We start from the raw sequence: 15220 nt of genomic DNA on the forward strand, positions 1-15220 counted from the left end.
CTCAGTGTTGCTGGAGCAAAAATACCACCTGCTTTGTTTTTAAATCCACATCAGTAGGCAACAAACTGTTTTCTCGCCAATGGTTTAAAATTACATTCATTGGAATGGGCTTGTGAGTAAAGCTCAGTCCACAATTTCATTGTTTTAAGTTTGGTCGCAGCAACGTTTTAGGCAGATATGATTTTAAAGATGCCAACTAATCTCCAGGCTATTTCCAACTTAAACATCACATCTTAAACCCAGAACCTTGTCCGGAGGAAATACTCAGTATCTTCTGCCTCAATTTTCCCTAAGGCAATTGCAATTCTTGGGGCCTCGTTTCAAGTCCCCTTAAGCTCTTCCTTGTCCTTCTGCTATTTTGACAAAGTCCTGTTTGCAGTAAAAACTAAGGAATGGCCTCCGAGACAGGGAATAAACTGTGTTTTAAACAGGCACCACTGGTCATGTGGTCGAGCACTCATTTCTGGTCCAAGAAGCGCTGTGGGGATGGGCTCACACTTCTATCTTCAAAGATAACTCACGGGTGTCCCTGTGATGTCACTTCCCTAGAAATACATCCTAAATAATTACTAGGCTGGCATGGGGTAGCTCAGAAGGCTTGTCTAGGTCCCAGCTTTCCATTTGGTTGCTTTAATTGGGTTGTTTTTCTTTTTTCCACTTTAAATTACCAAGTAAGACTGGGAGCCCCCTAGACTCTGTTTAGACTCTATTTCTAATTAGAAGATGGGAAACTTTAATTAATAAGATGACCCCAGCATAAAAATCGGGTCATATTGTTAAGCACTTATAACTTACAAATTTTAGCAAGCACTGACTTTTGCAAGTCAGCCAACTTTGTTAGTTCTCAACGATTCTTTAATTAGGCTACTCAGAGAGGAGCATGCTCTAATGTGTGTGCTGGCTCCATTCCAAAGGGGGATAATTGCAATCTGGCCTACCTAAACTTCCACTTGTTTCAAGTGAATACGGTAGGCTTCTCCATTGCCTGTCTCAGTTTCACTCTGCACTGATGTTTCAGGGAAGGCGGCAGATGGAAGACTCTTGGTTTCCAACCTGAACGTTACAGCCCATCAGTTAACAAGACCCACTGAAAGCCCACCACGTTTGGAGCAGTGGATTGAGAAATGAAGAGCGTGCTGTAAGTAAAACCAGGCCCTTCTATGCACGTGCATTCTTAACAGTTGACTAAGTTGTCTAGCGATACAGAAACAAAGGAAGAGAGAGAACAGGAGTGTTTCTATACCACTATCATTCCCCAACACACAAACACACGCATCACATCTTTATACTGTTCTATTCAGATGGACATGCAGAGCACCAGACTATACCTTTAGAGGGACGCACTTAACTGCTAAGAAGGCAGGCTAAACTCCCTCCAATCTAACCTCCAGGAGTCACTTTTCTCCTCCTCCCTTCATTTCTGGCTTCCCTCTATGGTTTCTATATTACACTGCTCTGGTTTGTCTTAGGGGAAAGTGCACTAGATGATACATTAATTCTCTTCAATCATCATGAATCAGAGGCGAACCTCTAGCCTGGTCCTTGTAGAGAAGGGTAGTTTTAAAATGCAAGATTTAATCATAAAACCATCAAGCTAAAGGGACCTTCAAGAAGTCCTGTAATATGCTCCCCTTCCTCCAGGCATGCTAATTAGAGTTCACAAAAAAGACTGTTAGCTAAAGAAATCAAGTTGCATCATGAAAAATTATGCAGCAGGTAGGACCATTTCAAAGATAAATGTCCACTGTTTACCACGCTTCTCTGGCAATACCTAGGCTTTCTGGTGAGTCAGGATATATCAAATATTAAAATACTCTTTCAATATTCCTGGATTCAGGGATCATGTAACCAGTAGCAATTACCAATTGAGGTTTTTAGACATAGTTTGCTTAGGGGCAGCGGTGTGTACATGTAAGTGTAGAAGTGTGCAAGTGAATATGTGTGTGTCATTGTATGTGAGCACTGTGGAGGGTATGTGAGAGTGAAAGTGAGTGCGTGATCATGTGTGTGAGTGGGAATGTGTGAACATGTGCATACCTGTGTGTGTGCGTTTTCCTAAGTACAGGTAAAAGTTTCTAAATCCCTAAGTTTAGAAAAATGAACCCTTCTCATTGAAAATCATACCGTCCCTAATTGATAACAAAGTCTTTTAAACAATTAAAAGTTCCTAATTTGCCCTTAGACTTCACATTCAGGAAATAAATATTTTCCTTCGTGAAAAGTATTACATATGTGTAATTAATGTGTAGTCTTTCTTTAAAACCCTTTCCAATTAAGAACTATCATAGAGAAACAAATGCTTTATTAACATTTGAGAGTGCTACCAGGCACGGAAGAGAAACCAGAACTGCCCATTATATATCAGCATTTTTTATTGGCATTGAGATGAAGGTGACACTGACTGGGCCTTAGATAAAATCCTCCTGGCTCAAACTAAACTGAACCAAACAGCCAAGAATGCTAAAGCTTGCTTGAGAACATAATTGGCCATAAAAAGTAGCTTTCAAATAAACCGAGACTCAACTCCGGCTCATAATCGATATTTCCACAAATGCTTAGTCAGCACCCCTTCCCTGATGCACATCCCAGCCTACTTTCCAGTCTTTTCCTCACCCACCGGCTTCTCCCACTGCTCATTCACATGCTTGCTCTCTTCCTTTGCTGCTGATTTGGAAACACACACAGTGGAATTATTCCCTGTTCTAAATGCCTTCATGGATGTCTAGGCTGTTTCCTTGGATATCCCATTTCCGCAGAATTCCATTCTAACTCCATTTGACGGCTGGGAGGTTGCTGGCAGCAAGTTCTGGTAGTAAAAAAACAGGGTGGCTGTGGATGACTTTGATGTTTTCAAAAGTGCCAAATCCCAAAGTTTCAGAACACTGGCTTTTCCTTTGCTATCCTGTAAAGTTTCCTACTGTAGCAATGGCCACAAGCGTTGGTCACACTTTATTCTCGTGCCAGAAGACAGAGCTATCTGGGCAGGAGAATGCCAGCTTAGTTTCAGTGTGTATTTTGAAGTGAACTTTGCAACACCTGGGGATTTTGTGGAAACTTTACAATCTCTTGTGCAATTCTGCTTTGAAGCAGAACGGGTCAAATTGTGAAGTGCACTGCCTCCTTCAGAGGGCAGAGAATAGAAGCAGTATTCTGTTGAAACAGAACAAAACAAAAACAATTATGGCACCATGCCATAGGCTCCAGGTGACTTGATTCTGAGCATGGTGCACACATGGCTCGTATTAGAGATCCACCACAGTCATGCTAGATCCTAGCCAACCCCTTCTGTGGAGTTCTTACCACTCAGAATCTGTTGGGAAGAAAAGTCCCTACAGTTTCTATGTGTTCCTTGCTAAATCTCAGCTCATCTCATGGGGGCAGTGGTTAAATTTGATAGTTTCTAGATATTTTTGTTGTTTTAAGTATACAACATTTCCACCAACTATACACAGGGGAGGGATACAATAAAATATTGCAATGTACCAGACTATACACTCCTTACTACTGATACTGTCAAGGTGAAGGGGAAAATCCTCCATCTGAAGCACACCTTTACCCTTCCCTATTTAGTCCATCCACACAGAAGAATGCCCATGCTTCCCAAAGCATGCACTCCCAACTCAGCTCCTTCTGGACATGGTTTCCTAACCATCTTAATCCAGATCTACTCACCTGCTTTAAAGAAACTTTCCCCAAACTCTCCACACTGTGTAGAACCCACAGAACAACTTTGCTCTCTTCACTGCTCTTCTCCAGTCTCTTTATTTTCAGTCATCGTTTGGAAGTCACGGTGCACAGTGATGCTCTTAATGACACCTGTGCCTCCATGCCTACAAACACTACATACCAGAATGAACCACAGGATGTGATGTAAAGCATACAGGAAGTACCCCTCTTCCTGATTTGGACTATCCCCACATCACCCAGCTCCTGCCTCTGCCTTCTCCCTTGCTCTCAGCTGTCTTAACTACCATTCTTGTTATCTGACTATTCCTTCCCATTCTGAAAAAGTACTTATTTATGCCCACAGGTATCACTGAACACAAATTTCTTCCATCCACAAGAACACTTTGTTTGCTTCATTTCCATTCCAATTTTTAGAAAGTGGAATACTGACAGAAAAGAAATGGGCTTGTCTACAAAGGCATACCATCCAATTTCACAAAGGCCTCTAAAGAAACCCTGTGCTCTTGACACTATTATTTTGGCCTCATGTCCTCCAATAGGCTTGCAAACCTCGGGCATTCTCATTTCCTACTGTTGAGCACTCTGCCATGAACCCTAAACTCTAAGGAGAGACATATCATATTCTACAATGTTGAGATTTTTTTTTCCAAAGAGGTTCAAGTCCATCTAGGAACCAGACTTACCTTTCAACTTCTGCTTCTCCCATTCCTATCTACTGACTCTATCTGCCAACACTGTCTCATGCTCCGCCTTAAGCTATTCCCATCCCCTTCACTTGGTTTGTTCTTTTCTCCAACCTCACTACAGCAATCTGGTCTGCCATGTACCAGTCTTTCACATAATGGACTATCAACTTACAAGGTTACAACTAATCCTTTCCATAAATCTTAGAATTGCATTCTTAAAGATTCTAGCCCTCTGTTTTAGTTTGCATATGCGGAGTCTCCTTGTTAGAAGTCTAGCTTGTTTCTTCCACAGAAACCTTCAGTAGCTTCTCATAGATCGCTTTATATACATACACAGCGCACGCACACACACACACACACACACACACACACACACACCACACATTATACACAAATATGTATATTTACGTCTTTAAAATATGGAATAATATATGTTAAATATGCATATAATTTATCAATTGTAATTAAGAAAAACATGATAGGCAAACACCATAAAATAGAAAACCTAAAAAATTCATTTTAAAATTTATGATTTTCATCCACATTTGATGGATTTACAAACAGAGACCAGATACTTGTAAGGCTCACAATCAGTATGAATACTTCTCTGGTTATTAATAAGTAACTTTTGCAGATTTGCTGAAAGTTTCATGATAGGCACAGTTAAAACTACTCTTATAGAGATGAAACATATAGACTGATGCTGCTTTATTTGCTCCATCCTGATCTAATACAGCCTCTCAAGTAATGATCTAATAAGCCAACAAAATAGTGAATGCTATAATACCAGATAATGTGTCACTGAACTAGTTTAAATTAACTATTTAAACCATGAGAAGAAAACAAAAGATCAACAGGATGGCTCAGTTTTTTTGAACAGCTGCATCTCAACAATAATGATTTTATTTAGAGTGACTTTAAACATGACTTTATACCACAAGATAAACAGAGGTCAGTAACCCGTTTTAGTTATTATCATAGTAAATAAGTAGGGTGGCTCAGCAAACAAATAAGGATGGATCAGCTTGCAATTTAAACTAATTTTACATTATTACAATCATTAGATATTAGATTCCTGACAGAAACTTAGCTTGGCATTGCTTTCAGTTAGCTCTTACCCCAGTTATCAAAGGGGAAGACATTTTCTTCAGCATGGTCCATTTTACCATTCATATGTAAGCTTTTCGTGAATCCTACTTGATGGGGAGAATCTGATAATGACCCATTTTTTTCCTGTCAATCATTTATTCAAATTCTTTTAACTGATCATCACTGTAGCACAGAAAGTCCAAGGGGAAAAATCAAAAGCAACCTGCTCCTCTCCCCCCAACTGCCACAGGTACTGTAACTAAAGAGGTGCCCAGAGCAGCCCTTCTACAGAATCCAGGAGCACAGACAGCAGCACATCGCCAGCAAATAAATGTCTCTTCCCTTGGCACCCAGTGGGAATTCTTTCCACATCTGTCTCCCAGTGGTCTAAAAATAATACTCAATGGAACCAACCTTGCCTATCTCTCCTTGCTGGAAAGCTCTGAGATTGGGATCATATAAAGTTCACACCAATGAACAATTCAGAGTTAATGTTGATGCCCTGTATCATTTGACACACAGCTAAAGGCTTCAACATGTCTCTTTGTTCTATTGTGTAGGTAGCATGATATAGATGTACACAAAGCTTTCTGTGAACAGAAAAGGGTACTGAATGGATACTTGCATGCCAAACTAAGACCCATTTGTTCTCCAAGAATAAAGCATTGTCGGGGATTGTAAATGTGGCTCTGTTGTGTCATGCATACATGCATTGATTAGAAAACAATGGCCAATATGAGGAATCCTCATCACCTGCCCTGCAGAGGCAAACATGGAGGAAGCGATGCTTGAGGAGCAGCTCAGCTGCAGGCTTCAGACAGAACAGTGCTTCTGTGGACAGCCTCTCCCCTGGCCTTCAAACTTCTTTCTAAACACCGTTCTACTACTGTAGCACGCCATAGCGTTGGCAGCTTCGGCAACCAAACTTGATTAAATTTCAAGATACACTGCCAAGTTAAGGAGCTGAAGAACAATTCCCAGAAAAGCAAGTAAACCTAATAAGCAATAGCCAAATGTCAGAAAAAAGGCAATGTTCTAGTTCTTTAAGCATGTGATATTTGGTAATATGTGAGAATAAGGTACTTGTTTATGTATAATTTTTGTTAGAAATATGTACACTGTTTCCATACCGAACTTTAAACTTTAAATACTATTTAGAAATTATTTTAATATTAACTATTAGACACATCATTAGCCTGGAATAATATTTTCCTAAAAACTATTGCTGAGAAAACTAGTTCCTTGAATATAAGTGCAAATACAACAAAATCAGTTTCTTACACCATAGCAAACACTTTGTGAGTATCAGGTGCATTAAGCAGAGCTTCCTTAAAGCAGGATTTATGGAACTCTTGCTATGCTAATATATTCTGTGGCTCTTGGGGAGCAAGAGAGGAAAGCAAAAGAGCTTTGGGTCAGTAGAATATTTCTCAAGTGTTCATAACAGACTTTTGGAAACACTGACCTGAAATGCTGAGTGTGTTGTGAAAATCAAATTTAATTCTCAATGAATACTGAGCAGTATGCAGATCTACCTAGCTGCCCAAATTTATGAGTAGATAAATTAAAAGATCATTTAAAACATTACTAGCTTTTGCTACTAGGGCCATAGTTTAGATGCAAATAACAATGGTGTGTAAACACACTTAAGGTACTCCTAGGATCCCTAGCTGTGAAGTTGTGAAAGATGAAACCATTAATAATCACAATGATATTTTAAGTGTACTTCTTCCCCTGGATTCTCCTAAGCATCTTTCAAGACATATGGGTCGGGAATTAATCGCCCCATTTTTCAAATGAGGACACAGAACCAAAACTATAAATGGCATGAACAACACTAGACAGGGCAGAGAACAATCTGGCTTCTCACTTAATCTTGTGCGGTCTCAGTATAGTCCCTCCTTTCTCTTTCAAGGCTGTGCTTAGCACAACGAGGAGTTATTTCCATAGGTGGCTTTACCAGTAAATAATCCAATCCCATTCCAGCTCTGCCAAGCTGAAGGCTGCTTTCAGATTTGTCAACATCCCTATTGATTGTAAAGACAGAGAACTGTTAAAAGAGCTTCCATGTGTCTCGCAGAAAGCTCTGAATAGGACTGGATGAGAAGTAAAAAGCAGGCATACTCTGTCCATAAGAAAAGCTTTCTTTCACAAAAGTTGCAAGCCAGGGGAAGAAATGACCTCATTCTCTAGTTGGGTTGGAAATTATCAAGAACATATGTAGAGACTCAAGAACACCTGTAAGTGGCCAGCAGTAGTTAAGGTCAGCTAAACACCATACACATGAACACGTGGAAAGTCAATTGAAATTTAGATTATCTGTCTTCTCCTCCTCCAGTCTAAGAAGTCAGAAACAGAGAGGGAGGTCAGGAGATCCATGTTACAAAATCTTACAGGGATATGAATGAACATTAAGATCAAGACATGTTCTCTACCACACCAATGCAGATTATAAATAACCTATAACGTACTTTCTCTGTCCTTTCCAACACAACAGCCAGTATCTATTGCCATTCAGTGATGGGCTAGATGAATTCAAGATCTGCATTAGCCCCCACCCACAGCCAATTAACAATGCCCTGCATTGCCTCTCTATCAAGGATTGATTGTTTAAAACAACTAACAAATTTAAGAACAAAGGAGTGCATCCCTTCTTCCCATGGAAACAGTTGTGAGCGGGCATATCAGGGTTCCAGAACTACGTTGAGTTGAGTAGTTAAGTTAGCCAGAAGCAAGAACAGCTATAACTCCTCTGCCAACTGAAATGATGACAGAAACACAGGCAGGAGTTACTGCTCCAGGATAGCCCAGGAATGCTTCATGGGGTTTGAGTGAACTTGGACTCCACCTGGAAAAGTGCAGGCTACTCAGCTAACACCAGCAAGTTTTTGTTTAGCTTATTCTCTGGTGGCTACACCAAACGGTCATATCTGTTAAACTCAGATTTCTTGGTTATGCAGGTTTAGACGGGGCCCTGAAATCGGGGGCGGGGGGAGCCTTTCTAGGCCTAACTAATATGTGTGAACTATTATGGCAGAAATAATGTAACTGATAAGAAACCATTGATACTGTTTCCTTGCACGAAGGGAAGAAGTGAGGAACAAAGGCCCAGGTTCAAAGCCCTATGTGTCATGGTTTCAATCCAAGACTGTCCTCACACTCTCGAGTGACTTTAAAACCGTCTTTATTCCTGGAAAACTGTGGTCTTAATATTTACAACATCCTTCATAGGATTACTGAAGGACATGTTAGTGTAATGAAAAAAAGGTATTGAGTTCCAAGCAAGCTCCCAATAAGTGTGTAAGGTTTCATTTCTATTGAAATATTTATCAAAGCTAGATTTTTAAAGGATGTTGCTATATTCCAAAAACACACAACTTAAGAACTAATTTGTCTGAAAACACACATAAAATGAACTTCTTCATAACTTTCAAATAAGTGTTTTATAGACATCAAAGTTAGCATGTGGCCCATAAGTAGATTACAAACTAAAACGACTCGAATTAGAGGCTCTCCTTTCCTATTTCGGGTTCAAAAGCCACACAATAAGTGCATAGCTTGAAGCATATTGAGGATTAGGTGTTCAAACCCTCTAGACCTGCTGTTTTTTTTTTTTTTTTTTTTTTTTAGAACTCATCCAAAGACTAAGGCACATGCAGTTTTCAGGAAGATGGAATAAGGACATTTGCAAACACGAACCGCTTCTGTAACTGAATACACCTGGGACACTAAGGAGGGAAACTGTCTGGCCTTCAGCTCTCCACCCAATTCTGACAACGGAAAATAAGGTCGTCTCCTGCCGTTCTTTCAGAAATTTTAGACATCTTCCAGTTTCTTGGTGATTTTATTCTCCTATTTATTGGAGACCGTAGGTGTTAATACTGTTTCATTCTATCACTATTGTGAAAGACGGGTTAACAAAGGAACGCTGCATGAAATACATCTGCCCCAAAGTTGCCTGTGAAATGTGTCAGTTAGCTGAAGACATACATAAGATGATGGCAGTATTATACCCCCTGCTGTGTAGCAGGTGACCCCCTATACATCTGTGTAAAATGGTTCTTTCTATAAGGTTCACATGATGAAATGACCTAATGATGCCTATCTTGGAAGCTGTCCCTACTGTTAAGTGACAAATTATTGTATTTTCTGTGCTACAAACAACTATCAGGTTTCCATAGGGACGTGGTCAAAATAGAAGGTTATTGGCAAGAGGACATGATTCCCCTATGTTGGATGATTCTGACGCTTGCATATTACAAGGTATAGTGACAATTTAAAAATTACCTATGGACAGATGACACTGTCCAGTTTGAAAATCTACCAGTATAAATAAAATATATTCCCTAAAAATCTTAGGCACTAGAAATAGACAAAAAGATTTAAAGCAATTGATGCTAAAATTATAATATTTTTATTTGTAATGAACAAAAAGGTGGGGATATATGTTTCTATCTCTGAAATTGTAATTTTCCAAGATATACACATATCCAACAATGAACCATTGCTTCTAAAAACAAGCTTCCTATTTCAAGGCATCCCTAACTTCTATTCTGAAATTATTGCTTAGGTAAGGGAAAAACTTGACCCCCAGAATAAAGAAGCACTTTTGGAGAAAGGAAGAGGCCGTGGCCGTTTACCATTCTGAGACACCAACTATACCCAGGCTCCGCACTAGAGAACGTGCTGACATTTTGCACAGCGGGTGCTGCCTAGCCAAGCCTTTGTATGAAGAAAGATGGAAGAGCTCTACAAGTTAACTTACTGAAATGAGGTATATATGACATCATAACCATTTGCTTCATGTTGGGGGGGGGTAACAGGGCTAGATACCATGAGAACTTTCTATCCTTTTCTTGGTAAACGTTATTACAATAAAGATTAAATAAAATAAGATAAAATATATGCACAAAAAAATGGTTTTGTGCATGTGTACAGAACATTACACGCAAGAAAAACCATTTTTACAATTTAGAAACCCCTTAGAATGTTCCAGTTTCACAACTTTCTAAAGTGCCATATGGGAATTTTCACTCTTCTTCATGAGTTAGATCTGGGAACATGATGTCAAATGCAGTTTCCCAAGACACCATAACACTCCACCTACACTTCCCAAGTCACTTCCTGTCCACACTTTGATTTTTTTTCCAAAGTAATCAAATATTCACCAAATAATGGTGAACACTGCATTTAAAAAGTCACAATGGATACAGTACTCTATACTTAAAAGAAAATTGTTTTCTTTATTGTTTTCTACATCTGTGGCCTTTTTTGAAATAAATGTCCACCTCTTAAAATGCATAGTAACTGTGTGGTAGAAAGCAACCACTATTCTTAATTTTCAAATGTGTTGCTTCACCCAGCTGCACACACTGCTGCTAACCTGATTGTTAGTGGCACCTGCTCCAAGTCAGTAATATTTCATAGATCACATGGCAAGAACATCATTTGCAAGTGGCAATCTGCTAGAAGTTTCTTCAGTAGTTTATGAGATACACACTTCATGCCACACAAGACTCTGAGGTACAAAAACATGAGATCTGGACCTCCCTTACTTGCAAACAAAGGTGTGTTTTCAAGCTAAAATAAGTTACGCTTTTCCATGTTACAGTTGAGATATTTTTTGCCAATGTGAAATATTAGAATACATTTGTTTTTTCAACATTTCTATGAAGTAGTCTTTGACTTAAAGAAAAACTGGGTGGGGAAAAGGTAGACTCTTTTCCAAGCTGTCTGAAGGTTGTAAATAGGAAGTTAAAATGTTCTTGGCCTGTACTACTAAACCCATCACTGGAAATACAGTGGTAATTTCTGTTACTATCTGAAATCTTCAGTTTCTGAGCAGTGAAGGCAACAATGATAACAAGGAAATTACATTCTAGCGATTATGAGCTTAAATTCAGGATTCTGACCATGGAGTAAATCTCTTTCCAGACATCACACTCCTTCTTGCAAGAATCACCCTGATGTCTGAAGCCAGTTTGACCACACAGCTCAAAGAGTTCGACTTCTGATACATGCAGACACTTTCAAATAGATGGAAGTTTTATATTGAATTATCATAGTATAGCATTGTAATTTACCTGATTCCCAGATATTCCAATAATACATGTTAATTTGTGCTTGCACTCTTTCAAACATTAAGATAAAAACATTTTGCATAATTCACAACAAGGATATAGAACCCTGACCAGAAAATGCCTGTGGTGTTTTTCACTCTCTTGTTCAAATGTTAAATGTTCAGAATACCACATCTTCTTTGAAAATAACCCAAGGGAGGTCTCTATTTCTACAGTACTTAAAGATACCATATCATTTCCTCAGATTAACTTTAAGTTGATGTAATCTTTCAAATACAATAAAGTATTCTACTTATGTCTACTTACAAGGTTAAAGGTCAATGCTTGTAGACACTTAATAAAGTCGCTAAATGTAAAAAAAAGAAATATTTTTTTTAAAACTTAGATACCTTGGGCTTCCAGCAGTTTTAACAAATCTAAGGTACAGTTATGGAGGTAAAAAGTGTCCAAGTGTCCAAACACAAGCTGAACACTTCAGAAGTCAACAAAACTTAATGAACTTTTACATCAGTTACTGATGCACATGTCAAAAGCTGTCATGGGAATCTGGTTTTCATGTGAAACAAATTTTCCCCAAAGTAGCTCAAAGATCCATAAACATTTTATACCTATAAACATAGAGGTAAACATTAACTTCTTCTCATAGGTGTTCTAAAACTATTTGCAAAGACATATTTTATGTAAAAGTACATAAATATCTCTACAACACAACAGTTAAGGAGACGACTCTCTTAGGTCCTAAAGGGTGTGATCATTTCACCCTATCTGAACAATTAATTTTCTTTGTCCTTTGTTTTTTGTTCTGCCTCCGCATTAACATGGCTGCTAATTATAGTATCCTGGTGACATAAGAAGTAGGAATGAATAAGGAGCAGGATTTTCATAAAGCATAAAATACTTCTCAGGACGCATTCAAGCACTCACTTAGGCTGAGTGTTCCTGCCTTGCAGACAACTCTATTTAGTTGGATAACTTAGCCATGATTAAGGTTTCTTTTCCATCAAGTATTATAGCTCTTCTACAATACATGGTTGCATGGACGCATACACACACACGCACACACACAGGCACAGACACAGACACAGAGAAAACTACAGCCATATCATGTTTGTAAACTTACCTTTCTCTCTGGCATAGTTATATTTTCCAGTTGTTTTAAGAATGTATATCTGTCACACAAAATGTCATCTGATCTAGTACATACAACTGCCCTACTACATTAATAAATGAATAGCTTACATTTCTTTAAACTGAAAACTAAAGCATGCTTTGCCCACCAACCTATTCTCAGTTTTGATTTTACACTGTGAATATGCAAATCTAAAATATTCTAAAACATATACAAAAGTAAACGTTTGGAAAGTGTAATACAACTTGGAACACTTAGGCTGTATAGGCAGTTTTATGGAGTACAGTTTTGTTAGCCCTATCATTAATGGCAAAATTGCTGTGCTGAGAACTTAAATGAATCTATGGGACATAAACAGAAGCTGGCTTATGCAGAATTGAGAAAACAAATTCCTAAAATTGCATCTATTATTCTAGCTTCTTTTTCCATACAACCAAATCCATAGTACACAATTCCCAGACCCAAGAATAAATCATCAGGTAACTGTCCTGGGAAGGGAAACCAAATCCAGAGCTGAAATGCCTCAAAAACTCTACTTTAGCTAAATAAATAAACAAAACAGAAAACAAAACAAAACAAAAAAACACCTTGCTGCTGGTCTTCACAACTCCTAAACAGTGAAGAAACTTAAGGAAGTCTTCTGTCTTTTTCGATAGCAAATTCTTCCTCATTTTTAGCACTTTGTAATGACTAGGCTCTCAATAATCACTTTCCATCCTACAATCCCCAGCCTTTTTAAAACAAGGGAGGGTAACTCCTTAGATTAATTTACGCTTTCAGTGGACAGCTCCTTTGTACCAATGAAGCAAGTGCTAAGTAACCACTGGCCAGTGGTTCATTTTTCACCTCTACATTCCCCTTCAGCACCTCCTTCCATTGCCATCCGGAACTGAAATTCAGGGACACTGTTGGCTTCTTGCCTTTTTTAGCAACTATAGGACATTCCTCAAAGAGTACATACAATTCTGTATCCTGTGAGATCAGACAATAGTATCTATTTCAGCAGCAATACCATAAACAATGGAAGATAATCTACTATTTTTTTCTCGACATTGTTGCAGCAATTATTACTTAAAGGTTACCGGTTCACTCGGTGGCAATGGTATTGCAGAGTTTATCTAAGTATTTCTCTTCAATCTGCACACTTTCAGAACTCAGTATGGCTTTCTAGTCCAGAATGCTGTAAGAATGCCATCTGACCTAAACAGGGAGTTTTTAAGAGAAGTATAATATTCCTAGAAAATATCAAATGGCAACGAATAAAGACACTGCCAAACAAATGTATAAAAGGAAAGTCTGAGAATCTGTATTTCCACTTAACACATATATAGTAGAATATATATGACAAGCACCCTGCTACGCTAACAGGAACGCCAAGCATAACACAAGAGCTAACACCGCGATTCCCTTAAAGAAATTAAAGATAACAAGTTTAACCCGCACCTGCAAAACTGTGTTTAGAGGCACAGGAATGGGGGAGGGCAGCAAGGCTCACTTCTCCCACACCCCCCCAAAATCATTTTAAACACAGGTAATATGTGTCACCTTCTTTCTTTTTTCCTTCCGTCCTGCTCAACGGCAGACCTCTTACTCCACTCCCTGCCCACTCTCTCTCTCTCTCTCTCTCTCAAAGGCACATTACGGAATGAGAGGACCCAAGCGTCACTTACCAGTTGCATGCCACAGATAAAGATAAGCGTGCACCTGCCACTGCAATAACCCATGGTTTCCGAGACCCCTGCCACAGCCAGACTGTCCCACGCCGGCCACCGTCGAGCCCCCACTCTATCCAATCAGATGGCCGGGAAGGACAGGCGAACCTGCCCAGGGCTCGGGGGCTCCGGGCTGCCGCTGCCAACGTCCTGGGAAGTGACAGGCATTAGGACCTGCCCGCGCGCTGGCGCCGGCTGCAGCCGCGCCCGCCACACATACCTTCACTCGCTCGCTGCACGCGCCGCGCCGCGGCCAGCGCCGCCCAAGGAGACGCGCCCCGGGCCCGCAGGGGCGGCCGCGGCAGGCAGGCAGCAGCAGCGCCGCCGCGCCCTGGGGCATCTGGCCCGCCAAGTTGCGGCCGCCGCCCGACGCGCGCTCGCCCCGCACTCCCCGCGCGCGCGCGGGCTCCGGGGGCGGCAGGAAGGCGCGCCGGGCGCTGCCTCGCCTCCCCTGCGCGCTCGGCGGCGGCGGCGGCGGCTCCGCGCCCCGCGCTCCGCGCTCCGCGTGGCGGGCCCGGGAGGCGGGGCGGGGCGGGGGGCGGCGGGGCCGTGCGCTCCCCCCTCCCCGGGCTGCCGCGCGCGCGGGGCCCCTGCGGCGCCCCTCCCCTCGCCCAGAGGTGTGGGTCCGTCCTCCTCCGGAGCCCGCCGGCCCCTCCCAGGCGACAACTTCTCCGGGGTCGGAGCCACGGGGCTGCGGCCCTGCGCGCTGCGGGCGTGGTGTCGCGGCGCGCTGGGGCTGCGGCGGCGGCGGAGGGGGCGGTGACCCGGGTACCCCGAGGCATCATCCGGCCCGAGAAGTCCGGCCGGCTTGGCCGCGGCTTGCTGCTGGGTTGCTGT

The 15220-nt window shown here is 41.1% G+C and overlaps 1 protein-coding gene across 2 annotated transcripts in view; it reads right to left on the reverse strand.

The window, feature by feature from the left end:
* Positions 1–14750, reverse strand: part of Nkain2 (sodium/potassium transporting ATPase interacting 2) — a 920355-nt gene extending 905605 nt beyond the window's left edge. The window contains exon 1 of one of the 2 annotated variants that reach the window (XM_051175496.1): positions 14342–14750. In XM_051175496.1, the coding sequence (XP_051031453.1) occupies positions 14342–14395 (54 nt within the window). In that variant the 5' untranslated portion in view covers positions 14396–14750. The remainder of the gene's footprint in view (positions 1–14341) is intronic. The other variant, XM_051175495.1, reaches the window with a different exon arrangement.
* Positions 14751–15220: the final 470 nt, after the last annotated feature.

Source organism: Phodopus roborovskii, unplaced genomic scaffold (assembly GCF_943737965.1).
Source record: "Phodopus roborovskii unplaced genomic scaffold, PHOROB, whole genome shotgun sequence".
Classification (NCBI taxonomy): domain Eukaryota; kingdom Metazoa; phylum Chordata; class Mammalia; order Rodentia; family Cricetidae; genus Phodopus; species Phodopus roborovskii.